General features: G+C 39.3%; 5 protein-coding genes and 1 pseudogene across 11 annotated transcripts; 5 read left to right on the top strand and 1 right to left on the bottom strand.

Moving 5' to 3' along the window:
- The first annotated feature begins 93 nt into the window (after window positions 1–93).
- LOC123474076 lies at window positions 94–1,718 on the top strand (annotated as a pseudogene).
- Window positions 1,719–2,878: 1,160 nt separating this feature from the next.
- Window positions 2,879–4,979, top strand: LOC116926540 (carbonic anhydrase). 3 transcript variants are annotated; one of them, XM_032933481.2, is made up of 7 exons: window positions 2,879–3,207; window positions 3,289–3,364; window positions 3,447–3,758; window positions 3,825–3,975; window positions 4,043–4,148; window positions 4,211–4,441; window positions 4,528–4,979. In XM_032933481.2, the coding sequence occupies exons 1-7, from the start codon at window positions 3,190–3,192 to the stop codon at window positions 4,690–4,692; spliced, it is 1,059 nt and encodes a 352-aa protein (XP_032789372.2). In that variant the 5' UTR covers window positions 2,879–3,189; the 3' UTR covers window positions 4,693–4,979. The 3 variants fall into 3 exon arrangements, with proteins under 3 accessions (XP_032789372.2, XP_032789373.2, XP_032789374.2); XM_032933482.2 differs by having other exon boundaries at window positions 3,184–3,202; XM_032933483.2 differs by lacking the exon at window positions 2,879–3,207 and having other exon boundaries at window positions 3,422–3,758.
- A 426-nt stretch (window positions 4,980–5,405) lies between these two features.
- LOC116934289 (general transcription factor 3C polypeptide 3) lies at window positions 5,406–9,444 on the top strand. Of its 3 annotated transcripts, none has more exons than XM_045175913.1 (8): window positions 5,406–5,522; window positions 5,611–5,876; window positions 5,938–6,125; window positions 6,184–6,725; window positions 6,800–6,935; window positions 7,004–7,244; window positions 7,318–7,528; window positions 7,598–7,758. In XM_045175913.1, the coding sequence occupies exons 1-7, from the start codon at window positions 5,457–5,459 to the stop codon at window positions 7,487–7,489; spliced, it is 1,611 nt and encodes a 536-aa protein (XP_045031848.1). In that variant the 5' UTR covers window positions 5,406–5,456; the 3' UTR covers window positions 7,490–7,528; window positions 7,598–7,758. The 3 variants fall into 3 exon arrangements, with proteins under 3 accessions (XP_045031848.1, XP_045031849.1, XP_045031850.1); XM_045175914.1 differs by having other exon boundaries at window positions 5,433–5,554; XM_045175915.1 differs by lacking the exons at window positions 5,406–5,522; window positions 5,611–5,876; window positions 5,938–6,125; ... (2 more) ...; window positions 7,004–7,244; window positions 7,598–7,758 and adding exons at window positions 7,984–8,149; window positions 8,212–8,372; window positions 8,462–8,675; ... (1 more) ...; window positions 8,907–9,044; window positions 9,107–9,444 and having other exon boundaries at window positions 7,361–7,528.
- A 562-nt stretch (window positions 9,445–10,006) lies between these two features.
- Window positions 10,007–13,512, top strand: LOC123466315 (carbonic anhydrase-like). Of its 2 annotated transcripts, none has more exons than XM_045175917.1 (9): window positions 10,007–10,153; window positions 10,236–10,373; window positions 11,520–11,803; window positions 11,885–11,960; window positions 12,043–12,333; window positions 12,397–12,547; window positions 12,615–12,720; window positions 12,783–13,013; window positions 13,100–13,512. In XM_045175917.1, exons 3-9 carry the CDS (start codon window positions 11,786–11,788, stop codon window positions 13,262–13,264), a joined length of 1,038 nt encoding a protein of 345 aa, XP_045031852.1. In that variant the 5' UTR covers window positions 10,007–10,153; window positions 10,236–10,373; window positions 11,520–11,785; the 3' UTR covers window positions 13,265–13,512. The 2 variants fall into 2 exon arrangements, with proteins under 2 accessions (XP_045031852.1, XP_045031853.1); XM_045175918.1 differs by having other exon boundaries at window positions 12,018–12,333.
- A 126-nt stretch (window positions 13,513–13,638) lies between these two features.
- On the top strand, window positions 13,639–21,094 carry LOC116926492 (TELO2-interacting protein 1 homolog). 2 transcript variants are annotated; one of them, XM_032933408.2, is made up of 10 exons: window positions 13,639–13,962; window positions 14,022–14,158; window positions 14,228–14,408; window positions 14,473–14,620; window positions 14,682–15,087; window positions 15,150–15,494; window positions 15,555–16,792; window positions 16,854–16,973; window positions 17,030–17,129; window positions 20,960–21,094. In XM_032933408.2, exons 1-9 carry the CDS (start codon window positions 13,787–13,789, stop codon window positions 17,111–17,113), a joined length of 2,835 nt encoding a protein of 944 aa, XP_032789299.2. In that variant the 5' UTR covers window positions 13,639–13,786; the 3' UTR covers window positions 17,114–17,129; window positions 20,960–21,094. The 2 variants fall into 2 exon arrangements, with proteins under 2 accessions (XP_032789299.2, XP_045031844.1); XM_045175909.1 differs by lacking the exon at window positions 20,960–21,094 and having other exon boundaries at window positions 17,030–17,140.
- Window positions 17,135–19,927, bottom strand: LOC116926499 (calcium homeostasis endoplasmic reticulum protein). The gene is made up of 7 exons (XM_032933422.2): window positions 19,769–19,927; window positions 19,270–19,709; window positions 18,923–19,214; window positions 18,112–18,859; window positions 17,622–18,041; window positions 17,414–17,558; window positions 17,135–17,356 (listed from the first exon to the last, which is right to left on the bottom strand). Exons 1-7 carry the CDS (start codon window positions 19,791–19,793, stop codon window positions 17,192–17,194), a joined length of 2,235 nt encoding a protein of 744 aa, XP_032789313.2. The 5' UTR covers window positions 19,794–19,927; the 3' UTR covers window positions 17,135–17,191.
- Window positions 21,095–21,112: the final 18 nt, after the last annotated feature.

The following is a 21,112-nucleotide window of genomic DNA, read 5'->3' as shown; positions in this document are numbered from 1 at the left end:
GGGTGAAGGGTGACGGGTGACGGGTACTTGAACTTGAAGCTCTCTTATTTAAGCGATTGTAGCATTCTTCTTCAGAGTCCCATTGCTGCTTTTACGAAGAAGAGAATGACGAAAGAATGGTCCCAGCGTGGTTACGAAAGTACCGTCATTGCTTCTCGTTACGTAGACTTTCGACCAAAACCACCGCAACAACTTACTGAAAGGATCGTTGAATTCTTAAAAGAAAAGGTATTGTAGAAGAAAAAAAAGACGTCAATCATTCGGTACATTTTAAAAATGTTTTTCGTAAAGTATCCAGGAGATTTGAGCTTGTGCCTCGATGTTGGTTGTGGCAGTGGCCAATGCTCCGTACTTCTGTCACCGCATTTTAAAAAAGTTCTTGCTACTGACATCAGCTGCTCTCAAATTGACGTAGCAAAATCACAAAATCATCCTTCTAACATTGAATTCTGGTAATCATTCGAGAAATTGTGCACCGTTATTTTTTTTGATTAATTATTTCCAGCTTTTAATATTATGTTTGTTTTGTTACCATTGGTAGAGTCTGCCCAGCAGAGCAGTCTCCTGTCGAAGATGGTTCAGTACAGATTGTTAACGCGGGTGTGTGTGCCCATTGGTTTGACCTGCCAATGTTTTATCAAAGATGTTGACAGAGTGCTATGCTCCAATGGAGTCGTCGCATTATTTAGCTATGGAATTCCGGTTGTATTTTTGCATCCGACAAAATCGGAAGAGCTTTTTACTACACTGAAATTTGTAAGTAATGTTTTTTTGTTCTTACTTTCCTTTTCGTTATGAATTGTGGTTGAATACGCAATTTTTCATGTAGAGTTTTATAGTGATCGACTTGGTCCTTACTGGGCGAGTGGTGTTAAACATACGGAGAACGAGTATGCTGATATTACCATCCCGTATCCGGATTTCGTGCGGTAAGGAACCTTTAAATTACTTCTTGTACTGTACGATGTTGTTACTCCAGTTATTGTTATCCAGAGAAGAAGTTTGGAAAGAGGACAAGATAACCCTGGCCGGGTTCGTTGAGTACATAACGTCGTGGTGCGCATAAAATAATTACTGTAAAGCTAATGGGGATTCAGCTGGTCATGAAATTCTACAAGAATTTACGTCAAAGTAAGATAAATACCGATTATTTCGTATTTCATAGTTTAATATCTATTTGATGTGTTCTCTAGTGTCCAGAAAGCATTAGAGACCAGAAACGACCCACAAGAGATAGAACTTCATTTTAAACGCAAATACTTTCTTCTGATGGCACACAAACCTTGAACTTCTATTTCAACAGAGACTTTAAATTACCAATGCATAGTAGTCGCACATGGTAGACTTCTGAGGTAGATTTCTGAGGTTGTATTTGTATTCATTTGAGGCACATGCTATCTTTCTTTGGTACGCATTTACGTTAACCACCTCTGAACTCTTGTGCTATGATGCTGCATTCATGAAGTATACCAGGAGTAGTCACGGAAGCAAAACAGTTGAGCTACGCGTGTTACGGTCCAGAGATGAAGTTTCGGCTATTCTGTATTCCAACGTCAGTACATTCCGGTAGTTGAATATGACAGCCGCAGCTCAAGCTCTCCAGTGCAAAGGGTACCCCTGACCCTGTGACTACTCCTGTCATACTTCATGCTGCATCAATGGAGAAAAGTAATAGATCTGATTTTGATTCCGATTTAATAAATTTTCATTCTCTTATATTTTTTCCTTTTCAAATCTCAACTTCAAATATTCAATTCGCAAATTTTTCTCACGATTTTTAACTGCCGATGTGGCAATGCAGTAATAGCCGAAAATAGCAGACAATGCGCGCGCCTTTTCGTTGAGACTTGAGAGGTGTTTGGGTTTTTTTAGCGAAAGTATCTTCAAACTGAATATTGCTTTGACATCGTTATACGCGCAAAAATCCAAATACTGAGTTTATTGTTTAGTTGGCTTCTTTTGCTGTTTTGAAATGAAAGATGAAACAAAAAATTAAGCTCATTTGTATGGAGCTATTAAAAACCAGGTTCTTGTAAAAGTCGATGAACTGCAATACCCAGTCATCCTAAGGGGAAAACACAACTTAAGCAATGAAAGTAGAACATCTCCGTTTTGATTATCGATCCAAGCGGAGAGCTAAGGTAACAAAATGATTAAATTAGTTTTAGAACATTTAGATAATTTGACTTTTTTAACATCATTGCTGACTGATCAGCAAAGAGGATGAATTTTTACTTTAAACTTCAAAATTTAGGTGTGTAACATCCTCCAAGACCATTCCATTCTGGTTGTACTACAGGTAAGTTTGTGGTGTACATAGCATAATGCTGCTCATACAAGGAGGATCATAAATGAGTGGGAGCTTGGCTGGCCAAGAAAGCTTACTAGAGTTTATGGGCAAGTAAGTTGAGTATGAAGGAAATTGTCTTTGTAAATACACTTGGTATAGCTCTAGGCATTCAAATATTTTATATTTGATACAGCTGCTAGAAACCTGGATAACCTTCAAGAGATGGAACTGCAAGCAACTCCCAGTTACTGATTACTAATGGTACAGAAATCGTGCTGGTTTCCGCCAAGGTTAACTTAATTGGAGATTACGAATTCAAATTCTCGGCACAAAGGTACGGTAGTCATCTTAGATTAAAATTTTGGAAATTTTATTGCTATTCATCACATGCCGATTAGAAATGTGACTTTATTCTTTTATTTTGGCAAATATCTGATGATGTAGTTAGGTTAAAAAAATACGTCGAAGTCTTTCTTGAATGTAAAATGTAAGTCAGATAATTTTTACCTCTACCCCAACAAGGTAAAACTACTACCGCTAATTTGTAGATTCACTGACGATTGTTCCATGTAAAAAAAGCAAGCAAGCTCATTCCATATTCCAAATACCAACTACTTCATGAGAATGACGCTCAATAATTCCATTGTTCGTGGCGAAACGCCAAAGCATTTCGGGGTTTCCCCCTTTCACTGGAAACAACCAGTTTCCAAGGATTCCCGATTCCAGGAAACCCCGAGATCCTATAGCGTTTCCTGGTGGGATGCTGACCTTGGATGTGGAATAGACCATAGTTGATCTCTGTTGCAGTATAAAAACAAACGAACCGACCGAATTACTAGAACAGTTCCATCAACGACCACGCCGACGATTGTTGTAACCAACAATTCAAATATAAGTGAATGATTTTCCTTTGTAAGGTGAGCTTTTAGACAGATCACTGTGAATGTAACTCCAAATACAAACTCTAGCTTATAAGTTAAATCTTTTTTCTTTCACAGCTCTTGTTGGCGATGGGCTTTTCGGCTGTAAGTGCCATGCCGAAGGCAGCGGAGACCATCCCTTCTAATGATAGAGGTAAAAGCTATCAGATCGCCACATTTAGAATTCAAATTCTATCCAAATAATGAAAAGAGATCATTATCCTTATTATGTAAAGAGCTACAAGGATCAATCGTATTAAATGACGGAGGCCAACGTCAATCGTCTACCAATATCACTATGATCAGAGACAACCAAAGTTCCCATTCTATGGCCGGTTTTCAAAAAAACGAAAGTGGTGTTCCGGAAAACTCCCTTTTCGAAGGATACGGTGGGCTTTTCGAAGGATTCGGTGGGATCACCAAACTACCAAGCCAATCACCCATCGATATCATTACTGACGAAGCCATCGACGCAGATTATGCTTCTTTTCATTTCGGAAATTACGAAAAGATTTTTCCTCAGAGCTTAAAGAACACTGGAGAGACCGGTAGTTTCTGTTTTTTTTTTTTTTTTTATACAGTAATTTACATTGGATTTTTTGAATTTTTACTAGTCAAGTTGAAAATTGAGACGGAAGATTTGGATAAAGATAATCTCCCTTTCATTTCTGGTGGAGGCCTGTCCGGCCGTTACAAATTCGAACAACTTCATTTCCATTGGGGTGAAGGCTCGCGGGGTAGTGAGCACAGAATTGATGGCAAACAGTATATTAACGATTTACTGTTATCCGTTTTAAAAAAATTAATTCAACATCATCTTGTTTCTGTTTAGATATGCTGCCGAATTGCACATCGTTCACTACAATTCTAAATACGAAAATTTTATAGAAGCTTCTGGCGAAAAGGGTGGATTGGTGGTTCTAGCCATCTTAATTAAGGTTGGAAATAACTGGAGAATAGCTTTCATTATTTAACGAGCTTTTTATGTTTCGTGTTTTAGTTGCAAGCGAGAGACAACAAAGTTTTTCGTCATCTTCAACAATTTGAAGCAATAATTGATCCTACTGAGAACGATAGCGATAAATTAGATGTTCCTTTCCCACTGGATGATCTTCTTCCCGATAGTACTGAAAGCTTCTTCCGTTACAATGGATCGTTGACCACACCAGTGTTTACTGAAGGCGTCATCTGGACAGTTTTTGATACTCCAATTGCCATTTCGAAAGGCCAGGTATACTCCTAATCGATCAATTGTACGTGTCTGCTGGATACTATTAACGATGTGATCCCTTTACTTTTTATTGCATGTTAATTTAGTTGGCAAAATTTAGATTACTTCTGGATATGCAAGGAAACCGGATAAAAGAAAATGCACGGGATGTTCAGGATGTGAATGATAGAGAGATATTCTATCGTGCGGAGCAAAATGCAGATGACAACGACTTACCAGATGACGACGAGCGACTAAGTCGTGATCCCTAGTGACAAGTGATCTGGGTTTTGAAGGAAGAGTTCAAAACTGCTCCTCATTTTCGAATTGCGTTCTCAGAATCAAAGGAACTAGGAAGTTAAAGAATCTGCTTCATAGAAAAATTCATGTGTACCTATTTTGTGACATTTTCATCACACGTTTCCCTTCTCTAGTTTTTCTAACAAACTATGGAAGATTCTCATGAAGCGTTTTTGTACGGCTGCGTAGCGTAAGAACGTATTCTCACAGATAAAAATGTTCACAAGTAAAATTCCACTAATAAAATTGATCATTGGCACTTATGCTCCTTAATAAATTGTTGCAGAAGCACAATGTTTTACAAGTAAAAATGTTCATTAGAACCTTTATGAATAAAATCATTTTCACAAATGCAATGTTGCATTAGTAAATATCACCACAAGTAAAATTAACTTTTTGAAAGAAATTTATAAATAGTTCATAATTAAAATGTTTCAATTGTAATAAATATCACTGATAAAATGGTGCGTATTTAAATTGTACTACAAGTAAAATGTTGTTCATTTGTAATAAATGTCATAGATAAAACGGTGCATTTGTAAAAAGTATCTAAAGTAAAATGTTTCACAAGTAATTAATATTACAAATAAAATGAACCGTAGATAACAAGTTTCATAAGTAATAATTCAAAATTAAATTTTTGCACAAGTAAAATAAATTTTTTATCATTTCCTTTTATCATTCTGCGCGTAGAGCTCTTAGCAATGCCCTAGTCACCTGTTCCGCGAGTTTCACCATGGAACATTATAATCTTTTATTGGAACTCCAAGTTTTGACGAAGCATTATCTCGATGTGATGAAAGTATGATCAATGTTGGCCTGCGTTTATCGAACGTAACAAATCAAGTTTAATTTCATAATTCCTCTGATTTTTAAAATAATTCCACTAGGTACTTACTAAACATTGCGGCTTGGTGTTTAACAATAAAATATTTGATGCAATTGACCTCGAAGAGGCAGAAACGATGGAATTGACACAGGAATTACCACTGGACATTCTCAGCAAGCTTTGTATTGCACTAGTCTACTCCAAGAAACACGATTTTGCCTTTCCCTTAATTGAAACGTTTCTTGAATATGATGTGGAAAGTTTTGGAGATATTTACCTTGACGTTGCCGAGGCCCTTGTGGAAAACGAATTTCACCAACGAGCTTTGTAAGTGATCTGGTAGTATAATTGATTAACACTTACAATTTTCAATCTGATTTCCGTTCAGGCCATTGTTAGAAGCGCTAACAAAAAGCCAATCGTTTTGTTTGGCGGCAGTTTGGTTAAAGTATGCTAACAGTCTGTCCGCCCTAGATCGCGCGGACGAAGCGATCGTCGCGTTCCGTCATGTCATTCATCTAGTACCATCAAGTGAGGATGCAAGGATATCTTTGGCTGAATTGCTCACCAAATTAGGTAAATTTCTACCCGTCCGCCAGTATGATTTTCCCTAAATGCCACGTTATTTCAACAGGACGCCATGAAGAGGCTTTGGAAGCTGTGACTCAGGATTCTGAAGCTTCTCGAATAGAGGCCAGCGTGTTGCATCACAAGTGCATCTTGCTTCTTAAAGAAGGGCGAATGAATCAATTCATTGCTGCCTACAAGTTGTTGATGATGCGTCATGCCAGAAACATACGTTCAAAAGACGAAATCTACAAAGCATGTGGTGCCAAGAAAATCGGTTGGGAATCAGCAGATGAAGAGTCGGCCGATGACGAATTAGAATTTGGAGCCTCATCGGTCGAGTTGCAAGAAGAATATCGACTCCTGCGCTTAGCAGCTGAACACTTGTTCAAAGAAAAACGCCTGGTGGAACTCGAACGAATTTGTTTCACGGCTCTGACGTCTCCTCTTTTCAGGAAGAAGAGAGACATTTGTCGAGAAATCCAGTTCATAACTCTTCAAGTATGCTTAGCTAAAGGCGACTCTTATTACGCTTACAATCTAGCCCGCAGTTTACTGTTGCGGTGCAACAATTTGTATAACAACAGAGTTTGGAATCTCCTTATCCAGGTGAGACATTTTTGCTCATTTAGATTCTTTGGCATGGTGGCCGAACGCCAAAATCAATATTCAATTAAAAACAGGTTATCATGCGAGGAGACGATGTGCGTTACAATCGTTTTCTTGTTCGGTTACTTCTCAAACACCCCGAGCACGTCTGTTTAAGCGTTTTGAATGGCCACGCGTGTGTAGCGAGCGGTACTTACAAATATGCACTAGGTGAGAGGACCCAATATAATTAAATGATGCTGTTGGATGTGCTTAATTTGCTCATTACCATTTCTTAGATGAGTACATGTCAGCGTGCAAAATGGAGCCGAACAATTCATTGTTCTTGTTGCTTTCTGCTATTGTGCTAGTGCAGCTGACGTGCCAAAAATTTTCGAGTGGGAAACACTCTCTCGTCACCCAGGCTTCCTCATTCTTTGATGCTTATCTAAAATCAAGAGGCGACTGTCAAGAGGTCTTCTACAACATCGGTCGTGGCATGCATCAGCTTGGTCTTCTGACCCATGCCTTGGATTTTTAGTAAAACTTTCTTTTTGTTTACCCTTGAAAGTTTTGGTCGCATTATTTAATGTTACCTTTTTCTGTCATTTAGTAAGAAAGCTCTGCAGTTTAAACCAAGCGTCACACAAGGGAAACATGCGCACGTGTTCGACTTATCGAGAGAAATTGCCTTTAATTTATCGCTCATATATCGAGCAGCTGATTTTTCCAGTTCTGGTTTTGATGTTGCTCGCATGTACTTGGACAAGTATATCACTATTTGATAGGTGAACTTGGATGTACAGCATTTTCTATACTTCAAGGTACTATAATCCATTTGTAAATAAATAACAAATCAAGCAAGATTATCTACTATGAAAACATTGTAACAGGAGGGAAGGACTATGCACTTTTGCGTGTCCTGACCTCTATTTTAAGACGCGCGTTGGAGAGGAATGTTTGCCTATTTATTATTCTGAGCACGCAAAAAGTTTCGAAAGCAATTTTTGTCATATCATCCGGCAGTTCCATTTAAATAACATGGTCAACCCGATTGGGAATAAGAGGATCTCTTATCTCATGAGTCATGGCCCATCTCGGCAGAACCTAACGGAAAACTCACTATTAGAATGGCCCGCAGCATTATTGGGCGAAGGTTAATACATAAGGATTGGGATGCGTTCCAGACTTCTTTTTATGGTGGTGGGGGGATGGGTGGGTGAAGGGTGACGGGTGACGGGTACTTGAACTTGAAGCTCTCTTATTTGAACGATTGTAGCATTCTTCTTCAGAGTCCCACTGCTGCTTTTACGAAGAAGAGAATGGCGAAAGAATGGTCCCAGCGTGGTTACGAAAGTACCGTCATTGCTTCTCGTTACGTAGACTTTCGACCAAAACCACCGCAACAACTTACTGAAAGGATCGTTGAATTCTTAAAAGAAAAGGTATTAAAGAAGAAAAAAAGACGTCAATCATTCGGTACATTTTAAAAATGTTTTTCGTAAAGTATCCAGGAGATTTGAGCTTGTGCCTCGATGTTGGTTGTGGCAGTGGCCAATGCTCCGTACTTCTGTCACCGCATTTTGAAAAAGTTCTTGCTACTGACATCAGCTGCTCTCAAATTGACGTAGCAAAATCACAAAATCTCCCTTCTAACATCGAATTCCGGTAATCATTCGGGAAATTGTGCACCGTTAATTTTTTTGATTAATTATTTCCAGCTTTTAATATAATTTTTGTTTCGTTACCATTGATAGAGTCTGCCCAGCAGAGCAGTCTCCTGTCGAAGATGGTTCAGTACAGATTGTTAACGCGGGTGTGTGTGCCCATTGGTTTGACCTGCCAATGTTTTTCAAAGAGGTTGACAGAGTGCTATGCTCCAATGGAGTCGTCGCATTATTTAGCTACGGACCTCCGGTTGTATTTTTGCATCCGACAAAATCGGAAGAGCTTTTTGCTGCACTAAAATTTGTAAGTAACATTTTTTTGTTCTCAGTTTCCTTTTCGTTATGAATTGTGGTAATACGCAATTTTTCATGTAAAGTTTTATAGTGATCGACTTGGTCCTTATTGGGCTAGTGGTGTTAAACATACGGAAAACGAGTACGCTGATATTAACCTTCCGTATCCAGATTTCGTGCGGTAAGTAGCCTTTAAATAACTTCTTGTACTATACGATGTTACTCTAATTATTTTCTCCAGAGAAGAAGTTTGGAAAGAGGAGAATCTAACCCTGGCCGGGTTCGTTGAGTACTTAACGTCATGGTGCTCTTACAATAATTACTGTAAAGCCAATGGGGACTCAGCTGGTCATGAAATTCTGCAAGAATTTACATCAAAGTAAGAAAAATACTAATTATTCCACATTGCATAGTTTTATATCTATTTGATGTGTTCTCTAGTGTCCAGAAAGCATTAGAGACCACACACGACCCACAAGAGATAGAACTTCATTTTAAACGCAAATACTTTCTTCTGATGGCACACAAACCTTGAACTTCCACAAGCTTATTTCAACAGAGACTTTGAATTACCAATGTATAGTAGTCACACATGGTAGACTTCTGAGGTAGATTTCTGAGGTTGTATTTGTATTCATTTGAGGCACATGCTATCTTTCTTTGGTACGCATTTACGTTAACCCCTGACCCTGCGACCCTACAAGTACCCCTGACGCAACGGTGGATGACAAGTAATAGATCTGATTTTGATTCCGATTTAATAAATTTTCCATCCTCTATTTTCATTCTCTTATATTTTTCCTTTTTTTTTCTTTTCAAATCTCAACTTCGAATATTCAATTCGCAAATTTTTCTCACGATTTTTAACTGCCGATGTGGCAATGCAGTAATAGCCGAAAAAAGCAGACAATGCGCGCGCCTTTTCGTTGAGACTTGAGAGGTGTTTGTTTTTTTTTGGCGAAAGTATCTTCAAACTGAATATTGCTTTGACATCGTTATACGCGCAAAAATACAAACTTTGAGTTCATTTTTTTAGTTGGCATCTTTTGCTGTTTTGAAATGAAAGATGAAACAAAAAATTAAGCTCATTTGTATGGAGCTATTAAAAACTATGTTCTTGTAAAAGTCGATGAACTGCAACACCCAGTCATTCTAAGGGGAAAACACAACTTAAGCAATGAAAGTAGAACATCTCCGTTTTTATTATCGATTCAAGCGGAGAGCTGAGGTAAAAAATTCTAAAATTAATTTTAGAACATTGAGATAATTTGACTTTTTTTAACATCATTGCTGACTGATCGGCAAAAAGGATGAATTTTTACTTTATACTTCAAAATTTAGGTGTGTAACATCCTCCAAGACCATTCCATTCTGGTTGTACTACAGGTAGGTTTGTGGCGTACATAGCATAATGCTGCTCATACAAGGAGGATCATAAATGAGTGGGAGCTTGGCTGGCCAAGAAAGCTTACTAGAGTTTATGGGCAAGTAAGTTGAGTATGAATGAAATTGTCTTTCTAAAAACCGTTGGTATAACTCTAGGCATTCAAATATTTTATATTTCATACAGCTGCTAGAAGCCTGGATGACCTTCAAGAGATGGAACTGCAAGCAAGCCCCAGTTACTGATTACTAATGGTACAGAAATTGTGGTTTCCCCCAAGGTTAACTTCATTGGAGATTACGAATTTGAATTCTCGACACAAAGGTAGTCATCTTGAATTAAAATTTAGGAAATTTTATTGGTATTAGTCACATGCCGATTAGAAATGTGACTTTATCCTTTTATTTTGGAAAATATCTGATGAGGTACCGTAGTTAGGTTAAAGAAATACGGCGAAGTCTTTCTTGAATGTCTCTACCACAACAAGGTAAAATTACTACCGCTAATTTGTAGATTCACTGACGACTGTTCCATGTCAAAAAAGCAAGCAAGCTCATTCCATATTAATAATACCAACTACTTCATGAGAATGACGCTCAATAATTCCATTGTTCTTGGCAAAACGCGTTATCCCCTGTCCAAGGTGCGAAAAGTAAAGGGATTTTTTGTTGTTGTTGACGTCAATCCGATTTCTTTTTCTTATTCTTGCTTTGACATACGTTCGAATTGAGCTCTGTAGTGATGTGAGAGTGTATCAGAGGTTTTTCGCATTTGACAGACTACTCGAAACGCGCGAATCATCTCCAGCTAGTAAAAACATACTGATATCTTGTATTTCGGTATATTCTTTAACGTCTACGCATTGGTTGGGGATTTTTTGGCCTGTACTTGCAATCCGAGGAAAAACAGATTTAGATCACCAAAGTTCTTGTTTTGGTTTCCTGGATAGCTCTACAACCTTGACCTAGAACTCAGACTTGGATGGTGTCATGCTGCGGTCACGATTTGACTCGAAACAAATGAATTGAAATGACTCACGATTTTCTCGTGCGTCCATTTCAATCATAAAGACCTAAGAATAGTAGGTGTGTCCAAGGTTAAACATGAAAACCAACCAAAACAATAGTTTATGTGTCCTCTGTACAAGGGCCAGTGTGTACAAAAAAAAACATGATGACGGTAAACAAATGGTTACAGTAGTTATACTATATTCCTACGTGAAATAAGCAGAGCTAAAATACTATGGTTGGTCAACAAACAGAATTTATTTTTTGCGTTGGCAAAATGACGCATGGCGGCTATATACAAATTTTAGGAAAATGTGATAGGTTATAATTCGTGTTGGGTCTAGCAATTTTTATTGACGACACTGACCTCGAACTGTATTTCCGTTTATCGTTTTTTTTTTAAGCTTTCAATTGGCTAAGGTCTATGGCATGAATTTTTTTTTTTTTTTTTCCCCTTTTAAAGAGTAGGTATAGGCATTGATCTTTCTCCATGGTCAGCATCCCACCAGGAAACGCTATAGGATCTCGGGGTTTCCTCCTTTCACTGGAAACAATAATGTTTATGGAGGGAAGGCGTTCATGTTTTACTCACAAGTTACTTGGATGTGGAATAGACCATAGTTGATCTCTGTTGCAGTATAAAAACAAACGAACCGACCGAATTACTAGAACAGTTCCATCAACGACCACGCCGACGATTGTTGCAACCAACAATTCCAATATAAGTGAATGATTTTCCTTTGTAAGGTGAGCTTTTAGACAGATCACTGTGAATGTAACTCCAAATACAAAATCTAGCTTATAAGTTAAATTTTTTTTCTTTCACAGCTCTTGTTGGTGATGGGCTTTTCGGCTGTAAGTGCCATGCCGAAGGCAGCGGAGACCATCCGTTCTAATGATAGAGGTAAAAGCTATCAGATCGCCACATTTAGAATTCAAATTCTATCCAAATAATGAAAAGAGATCATTATCCTTATTATGTAAAGAGCTACAAGGATCAATCGTATTAAATGACGGAGGCCAACGTCAATCGTCTACCAATATCACTAGGATCCGAGACAACCAAAGTTCCCGTTCTATGGCCGGTTTTCAACAAAACGAAAGTGGTGTTCCGGATAACTCCCTTTTCAAAGGAGACGCTCGGATCACCAAACTACTAAGCCAATCACCCATCGATATCATTACTGACAAAGCCATCGACGCAGATTATGCTTCTTTTCATTTCGGAAATTACGAAAAGATTTTTCCTGAGAGCTTAAAGAACAATGGAGAGACCGGTAGTTTCTTTTTTTTTTTTTTTTATGCAGTAATTTACATTGGATTTTTTGAATTTTTACTAGTCAAGTTGAAAATTGAGACGGAAGATTTGGATAAAGATAATCTCCCTTTCATTTCTGGTGGAGGCCTGTCCGGCCGTTACAAATTCGAACAACTTCATTTCCATTGGGGTGAAGGCTCGCGGGGTAGTGAGCACAGAATTGATGGCAAACAGTATATTAACGATTTACTGTTATCCGTTTAAAAAAAATTAATTCAACATCATCTGGTTTCTGTTTAGATATGCTGCCGAATTGCACATCGTTCACTACAATTCTAAATACGAAAATTTTATAGAAGCTTCTGGCGAAAAGGGTGGAGTAGCTGCTCTAGCCATCTTAATTGAGGTTTGAAATAACTGGAGAATAGCTTTCATTATTTAACGAGCTTTTTATGTTTCGTGTTTTAGTTGCAAGCGAGAGACAACAAAGTTTTTCGTCATCTTCAACAATTTGAAGCAATAATTGATCCTACTGAGAACGATAGCGATAAATTAGATGTTCCTTTCCCACTGGATGATCTTCTTCCCGATAGTACTGAAAGCTTCTTCCGTTACAATGGATCGTTGACCACACCAGTGTTTACTGAAGGCGTCATCTGGACAGTTTTTGATACTCCAATTGCCATTTCGAAAGGCCAGGTATACTCCTAATCGATCAATTGTACGTGTCTGCTGGATACTATTAACGATGTGATCCCTTTACTTTTTATTGCATGTTAATTTAGTTGGCAAAATTTAGATTACTTCTGGATAAGCAAGGAAACCGGATAAAAGAAAATGTACGGGAAGTTCAGGAACTGAATGATAGAGAGATATTCTATCGTGCGGAGCAAAATGCAGAAGACAACGACTTACCAGATGACGACGAGCGACTAAGTCGTGATTCCTAGTGACAAGTGATCCGAGTTTTGAAGGAAGAGTTCAAAACTGCTCCTCATTTTCGAAGTGCGTTCTCAGAATCAAAGGAACTAGGAAGTTAAAGAATCTGCTTCATAGAAAAATTCATGTGTACCTATTTTGTGACATTTTCATCACACGTTTCCCTTCTCTAGTTTTTCTAACAAACTATGGAAGATTCTCATGAAGCGTTTTTGTACAAGCTGTTAAATATAATCAGGCCGTTGCCATCTTGTCTTTATCTTCAGCTTTTACGTAAATTCTTACAGTAATGGTTGAGCATATGTGAGTCACATTCGATAATTCTCGCCTTAAATCGTACAATTATTCTACAAATCCACAATTTAAAAATTTTGACATTTAAGTAACCGTACTTTTACTGACATCCGGCAATGTAGTTGTATGCAAATGTCACAGACGACACGCGCGCATTTTCGTTGAGAGTGAGAGCATTGCACAAAATTCTCACGAAATCTTTTCGTCACCTTTTCGTAGGTGATTTCCTATCTTCGGGTATGGGGGACTTTTCGAAATTCAAGCCTATTTGCGTTGAACTACTAAAAACCCCTTCTTTAGAAAAGTTGGTAAAACTGAAACTCCTAATCATTGAAACAGAAAATGAATCAATTAAGCAATTGCAGGAATACATTTTGTTTCCATTATTTATCATCATTTCCAATGAAGAATTCAGGTAACACACTTAGTGATGTGCATCTTTCTTTTGCTTAAAATACCTTGAAAACTTTACAGGAATGAGAAAACATTATGTGCTGCTTGCAACTGCGTACAAGAAGTGTGTCGGAATTCCACGTTGAAGGTGTACAAAATATTTTCTGACTTCTTGTTACAATTTCTACTAGTTGTCCATAGTGTTAACCCAACTGAAAGTAAGCATACTTATCATCAGGCTAATTGTTGGGTTACAGTTTAAACACATCATTTTGTGCCATATTTAGGTAAAATATTGCAGTCTGAAGAAGTGAAACTAGTGTCAATAGAATCATTGCTTGCATTACTGAGATCTGCATCAAGTGAAGTCATCCTTGAGTTGCTTTCTGAGACAAGCAGGCTTCAACTGGGACATTTAGTTTTCACTTTACTCAAAGTTGCTGCAAATGAAGAAATGAAGGAACTGAGGTAAATTTTATGATTTTTCATAATATATGTTGAACAAAAACAAAAAAAACTGTTGGTTGTACAGGGTTTCTGCATTAGACACTCTTATGGAGTTGTCTTGCATTCCAACCACCGATCTAGGCTCGTCTTTGGCTGGTTTTTTTCCCGGAATATGCACCCACATGTTAAAAACCATAAACGGATCAATAAAGCAGTCGCATTTTTTGACGAAGGTATCAGAGATGATATTCGGTATTTTGCGACGTTTGTTCATTAATATATTTTATTTTTAAGAGGGCAGTTGAAGTTTTCTCTAGTTGGATTCGGATAATCTTAAACAACAGTCGTTTTCAAAATGCCGGGAAATCCGACACGGAATGGTTACAACGAACACGCACTAATCTGCACCTAGTTTTTGAAAAGATGATGAAGAATTCCGACATGCACTGGAAAGTGAAACTAGGAATAACATCCTTGGTCGCTGAAGTGTTAGAAGACTGCTCCGTTACTTTGGAACCTTCATTGCCTTTACTTATCAAGAAACTTGTTCAGTTTACTGCCGATGAGTGTCTAGAAGTTCAGGAAGAAGCCAAAAAACGAATCACAATTCTGAGCCATTCCCAAACTAACTTTAATTCGGCAGTACGGCAAAATCTATATGACATCGTAACGTGTTTACCCAGAATAGTGACTCAAGGAAGTATGACTCAAGTATAATCTGTTTTACAACTGAATATTCTAAGATTTTCTCGTTATTTTCAGTAACTCATGACCAGTTGGTAGTTTTACAAGAACTTCAGGGTCATCTCACTTTGCTGGGGCCTCGCTTAGAACAAAGTCTGATTTTTAGTGGCCTGCGTCAGCGTCTATTTAAAGGCTTACTCATCTCGGCCACCCTTGAACCAACCAAAGTCACCGAGAGTGACGAACCCTTTAGTTTTCAATACTTGCGTGAGAACAGAGTTGTTTCTTTATTCGCAGCATGCTGCTTCACAATTGGCCGTCATGGAAATCTGTCCGATACATCTGATTATCTGTTGGACGTTGTGAGGCAAAAAGACTCGTTCGATAAAGAATCAGTTTACGTCATGAACTTAGTTCTCAAAGGTAATCCATAGTAAAAGCACGTATCAATTTCCTTCATATTAAATCCCCATCATCTTGTAGGAGCTAATGTGGATCCACCTGTTTTAACGACCGTCATAAAAGAGTATTCAACTTGTCTTACGCATTTGTCAGCTGGAAGTAAAACTGACATTATTGTGGGTCACTTAATGTTGTTAGTGATCGGCGAGCTTGCGGTTCGAATGGGAAATGACTTTTCGCCGTTGTTAATTACTGCCTTGAAGCCTGTTCTGGAAAAAGCTGGCAATCCGGAATTCTGTGAAGCTGGAATACGATCTCTTCAACGTATGGCTAAAGCTTTACAATTGAGCACGGTCTCTCAACTACTTGAAGAGAATGCCGATTATTACGCACCACAATTGAGCTACCAGCTACAAAACATAGTCCGATACCCGCGCGCCATTGATCTGCTTCGAGCGTTGCTCATGCTGTCTGACATCCGCATGGATTACTGGCTAGAACGAATGGTCCAACATGCATTGAAAGGTCTGGACAAGAACCATTCTCTTCGAGCCCTTCCCTACGTTCAGGTGTTCGAGCTGTATTCAAAAGCCGCGCTTAAAGCAAAGCCAGCCGGTCCAGCTTGTGCGAAACCTTTGTCGAAAGGCGAAGCGGTATCCGTGGAAGAGGTCGCCCAGCGTATAGCTGAGTATAAAGCCAATATTAAACTTACCGAGACATGTTTTGAAACGGAAAACGAAGTGGATGCAGAAGAAGCAGAAGAAATCAGGGAATTTGAAGTGGAACAGCTAAAAGAAGTCATTTCGCCACCACCTCAAGTGAATATTGTGGCGGACATACTGGATCGCTGCACTAAAATATTGCCACAGTGCATAGAGGAGCAACTCTACGCTGCCTTGATGAAAACGATTTGCTTGTCGGTGGAAGTGCTATCTTCACACGAGGATGTGTTCCTGCCTAAAGTGCATAAACTTTGGGAGCCCTTAAAGAATCAGCTTCTGGGAACATCACATCTCAAACAAAAGCAAGCCCTCGAGGTTTTCCTTTCCTTAGTTCGGTGCTGCCCGGATTTTATTCGTCATCGAGCTGTGAGAGAAGTAATTCCGAAATTGGTTGCATTCCTTCAAAATCAGGCAAATGCAAGTCGTGGACGGTCTAGCAGAGCGCACATTGCAAGTCAAGCTTACAAGCTGCAAAAATTGGCACTATCTGCCATGGCTACCGTGGTTGAATTTCTCGATCCTCCCGTGTTGGAAGTTGTTGGAATCATCCAGGCGATTTCTCTTTACCTTAGCAACAAGCAAGTCTCGGAATTACAGGTATGCATAAAATTACAACGTTTTTGAATTTCTGATCATTAGAACGTTTGCATTCGTTTAGAATTTAGCCAAAGAGAATTTGATTGCCATTGCGAAGTATCATTCAGGATCCGTCTGGTTAACGCTACATAGCATGATAGCTAGACGGACCTTTACTCGACCAGGTTTTCCTCCCATTGAGGTAAAGATTCCTTTTTCGAATATGTTTACATTTTGATCAACATCGAACATTCTTAGGTCGGTACTACAGACGAGAACAGCGAATTCAAATCCAACGCCGAGGAACTTACTAAACAACTTTATCCCCTAATTTGGTCATAGCAACATTACACGAGAAGTAAGTAATTAGAAAATTCAACTTTTATTTTCGTAATTGCAACAAAATTGCCAGTGAGTGGGTTAGGGTGTAGGAGGTTCATCAGGATCGCCTTTTTCTTTCTCTCTTTCTTCAGCGCGTGAACGCATTCTGGTAATGAACGCTTGGCCTTTGCTTTTGCGGAAGTTTTCAAATGGATCACGAATATTGATACCGACACCTTTGAATTGATCTACGCGATCGCGCGCCTAGAGTATAATGTCATTTAATTTGATCGTAGGAACTTAAGTTAGTTGTTACTTTACCTCTCCCCCTTTAATGGGTTCTGCAATTCCCTGTTCGTTTGCACCGAGACCAGCTCCTCCCCAACCCATTTTACAAAGCAGTTGATGTCCTCGATTATTTTCGTCCAACTTGTTCGTGAATCCTTTAGCGAAGGAAAGAGATGCCCTGCAAAATGTCGTAATTTGAATTTGAGATATTTTGAATGAACTTCAGAAAACTTCACATTACATTTCTGAAGGTGGTGTAGGACTCCTTTTTGGCTGAAATCTTGTCATAGCAACAGGCGAATTTGATCTCGATTCCGAACGAGTAGGTGTAGGAGATGTAGAACGTACAGTCCGACGAGGTGATTCTGAATTAGATCGACTTCTGCGGCGTTTTTGTGAGCCCCTTGGTGATCCCGATCTTGATCTAGCCCGTCTCGTTTCTTCTTTAAGCTCTTCCTCTGGTGACTCGCTGCGGAAGCGTCGACGAACTGGACTTTTAAGTCCATTTTTACCACCCATTTCTTGAGAAGATTCTTCTACAGCCTCGATAGGAGTAGGAGGCGGCGACAATTCTCGTAATCCTGCAGCAATGTCATCTTCTTTCTTCTTCTTGCCAGCTGCTTTATTTTTGTAAAATTCAAACAATGCCATTTGTTCCCATCTAAAGAAACGAAACAGGTCTACTGTAAAATACCTTGATGATATATACATTAGAGAAATCTTTCACAAACCCATCAGCGTTGCGTGGTCGATCATGTGAGAGAGGAGAGTAAAAGAAATCGATGGCGGCAATCAATCGCTCTGAAGGGGGGAGGGGCGCAGGAAGACGGATATCTTTCGGATCGATGCTCTTGTACTCGCTATCTTCCATTTTCACGAGTGGAACTAATAATCCCGCCGGCAAGTCGAAATAGGGTGCCTTTGGTTCGATTCCTTCCGACGGATACTTTTGCGGGGTGTTGAGGGCAGCAATAGGCGGCGGACGAGAAAGAAAATCGGGAGGCATAGCGTGATGGGGAGCACTGTATGGCTGTAAACTGGCAGCGGCGGCAATCTGTTCTTCAATTTGAAGTTTTTGTTGTTCCAACTGCTGGATCTGGTGGTTTGCATGATTGACGAATGCTTGATGCTGGCTCCGATAGTTTTCGTAAGTATGCTGTATGTGGGTAGTGGCATTTATTACGGCTGCGGAGTATTTGGCCGCCAAACTATTATGGTACTCGTTCCACAATTGCAAAGGCGCGTGTAACCTGTCTAGTACACCACGCTCAAACAAGTTGCCTTTCGATTGCCACAAAACGACCAACTTTTGTAACTTTGCGTTTTGTTCTTCGTCGGATGCCACCAGACTAGTATTAGAAAACATGTGAACGACAACTTGCTCGAGAGTTTTTAAAAGTGTATCAGGTCCTTTTCGGAGGCAGTGATGTAGTACGTCGTTGACCAAATAAATCAAATGAAGTTTGTGGGTAAATTGGCCTGGGGGATAAAGAGTAAACGATTAGAAATAGTCTTTGGGGATATGTTATATGAAATTCCTACTGCTCTGAATTGTTTTGAAGAGGAGGTATTGTGCAATGGCATCAGAAGAGGAATGTGCTTGCAGCACATGGTGGAGGATCCATGCTTTTCCCTGTGAGATTGATTCTTTTGTGCAAGACTCCATAATGGGCAGCAAAAGCAATTCAAACTCTGCCAAGTTCATGCCACATGCAAGTGCTTTCTCCATAACTTCTTTCTCATGCTGCAGTTTGACAGTTTCTTCTGTTTGCTTTTTCTGCTGTTGAACTGTCACCTGATGTTGAGCTGCCAAATTGCTCTCACTTTGCTTGATCTATGGAAAAAGAGATTAGAATTTCTTGCTAATAACATTAATTTGCTTAATTTACCTGTTCTTGAAGTTGAGTCTGCTGGGCAACCAGTACATCCTTTGCTCCTTTTAAGGCAACCAGATCTGTTTGGGGAGGGATAGGATTTTGCCCGGGATAGGACATTGGGCTGGGTACTGGTGGTTGTTGGTGAGGCCTTGGCCATGATGGGCCGTAGTTGTAATTTCGGTTGAAGCCAGGGCCAGGGTGTTCTGCATTGGGAGGTGGACCATAATTGAGAGGGTAGCTCATTGGTTGACTTTGTTCCCGAACATATTTTTGCTTGAGAATGCCTTGCTCTGTTGTGACACGGTACTGATAGTAGTTGAAAAGCTCTCCTCCAAATAGGAATCCAAATTTTGGGTTATCTCGCTGTTTGTTCTTTGTCATTTGCTCAAATTCTGGGCCATTTCTTGCCACGAACTGAGCCAACTTGTCGATTATGTTACGAAGTTCTATGTCTTTAAAGAGTACTTTTGTTTACGCGGTGATCTAAGGTTGATTGCTGTATTATAATTACCTTCTGGGGGACGAGGAAGTTCCATTATAATAATTTTGCTTAATTTCAAAATCGGTTGAATCTTAATCTTCCTCCTATGCTGCCAGTTGTTTCGGTGCGTGCCGGCATACGTAGTTCGTTGGTAGGCCGCTAGGGTCGAGTGTTGTTCTTATCGATGATAGATGGTGTTTTAGTTCCAAACTTTCCATAAGAACGGTAGATGGCGAATGGCATAGATGGCGTCTGAGTTCCAAATTTAGTAATATCGTTATTATTAGTTGTGTGAAAAGAATTCGAAAAGTCTTGATTATGATTCTAAAGCGCGTTTTTCCTTAAAAATTGGGACATTTTTTTTTGTCATTCTCACTCGGTTTCACATAATTTAATGTTAGTATGATGTGTGGGCATATTAAGCCCCGCCATTAATTCGCGGGGGAAACTCTAGCAGCAATAACACCAGCCTGAACACACACAAAAAGATCACATCAAGTTTGAAAAAAATAGACAGCTTCTTCCTTTTCTTTTCAATATGCGTTCTTGGCCTGGACCCAATCAAGTGATATTTCGCAAGGGAGGATACGACAAATACGACCGACTTTTTCTTCTTCTCTATCTACATACATGTATTTCTCTCTTTTCAATATGACAATGTCTCGAGACGATAACCAACGACCATAAGACATTTGAAATCAATTTTTTCTTTTCGTTTTCCTTCTTCCTATTTCCGTTCCCAACCGTTTGGATAACATAATAGCTTGAGTGGGCGGCTGCGAGTGCCAATAATACACATCAGCCGTGTGTGTATGCGAGTGTGGCGCCCAAAATAGTAGCACTGCATCCACCTTGAGCCAAGTTGGAAATATTTAGAAGCTACTGCGAAAAAAAAAGAAAGACAAATAAGAAAATAACGGCCAAGACAAGAGGAAAAAAGAAGTTCGTCTCGTAGCAAATTAAAACAAAACAAACAAAAATCAACAAATTTGCCAGTTTTTGGTGGTGCAATGTTAGTCGGTGATCGGGTCGTGAGCAAAACGGCCGCACTTGGAATCTTCTTCTCTCGTGTTGTGATTATCGAACGAAATACCCCAACACGTTTGACAAATCAATCAGTGCGTTGTAAAGTGCGTAAGGACATTTTCGTCTGAACCCGATTCTCATAATTCATTCAAGTGATTTTTTGTTTTGTGTTTTCTGCCCCTCTTGTTGATGCAGACATGTGGAGGGACGTCCAATGGCGCCTAGATTGCTGAGTGTTCGATTCATGCCAAAACACGAGCTCTAAAACCTGACCTTCAATCAACATCATATTCTGACGCTGTCGGAGTCCACAGTGGAATGAGATGCGAGTTTGGCGAGTCCAGACCA

Source organism: Daphnia magna, linkage group LG7 (assembly GCF_020631705.1).
Source record: "Daphnia magna isolate NIES linkage group LG7, ASM2063170v1.1, whole genome shotgun sequence".
Lineage (NCBI taxonomy): Eukaryota > Metazoa > Arthropoda > Branchiopoda > Diplostraca > Daphniidae > Daphnia > Daphnia magna.
This window is presented reverse-complemented; position numbering and strand designations above follow the sequence as displayed.

Coding starts and splice junctions, on each gene's coding strand:
- LOC116934289 (XM_045175913.1), top strand. CDS start 5,457: ATGGAACATTATAATCTTTTATTGGAACTCCAAGTTTTGACGAAGCAT. Junction 5,523..5,610: donor ATTATCTCGATGTGATGAAA/GTATGATCAATG, acceptor TAATTCCACTAG/GTACTTACTAAACATTGCGG. Junction 6,936..7,003: donor TACTTACAAATATGCACTAG/GTGAGAGGACCC, acceptor ACCATTTCTTAG/ATGAGTACATGTCAGCGTGC.
- LOC116926499 (XM_032933422.2), bottom strand. CDS start 19,793: ATGGAACTTCCTCGTCCCCCAGAAG. Junction 18,860..18,922: donor CTTCAAAACAATTCAGAGCA/GTAGGAATTTCA, acceptor TTTATCCCCCAG/GCCAATTTACCCACAAACTT. Junction 17,559..17,621: donor CCTACACCACCTTCAGAAAT/GTAATGTGAAGT, acceptor GACATTTTGCAG/GGCATCTCTTTCCTTCGCTA.
- LOC116926492 (XM_032933408.2), top strand. CDS start 13,787: ATGGGGGACTTTTCGAAATTCAAGCCTATTTGCGTTGAACTACTAAAA. Junction 14,621..14,681: donor AGTCGCATTTTTTGACGAAG/GTATCAGAGATG, acceptor TTTATTTTTAAG/AGGGCAGTTGAAGTTTTCTC. Junction 16,974..17,029: donor CAGGTTTTCCTCCCATTGAG/GTAAAGATTCCT, acceptor GAACATTCTTAG/GTCGGTACTACAGACGAGAA.
- LOC116926540 (XM_032933481.2), top strand. Junction 3,759..3,824: donor AAAGAACACTGGAGAGACCG/GTAGTTTCTGTT, acceptor AATTTTTACTAG/TCAAGTTGAAAATTGAGACG. Junction 3,976..4,042: donor CACAGAATTGATGGCAAACA/GTATATTAACGA, acceptor GTTTCTGTTTAG/ATATGCTGCCGAATTGCACA.
- LOC123466315 (XM_045175917.1), top strand. Junction 12,548..12,614: donor CACAGAATTGATGGCAAACA/GTATATTAACGA, acceptor GTTTCTGTTTAG/ATATGCTGCCGAATTGCACA. Junction 12,721..12,782: donor CTCTAGCCATCTTAATTGAG/GTTTGAAATAAC, acceptor TTCGTGTTTTAG/TTGCAAGCGAGAGACAACAA.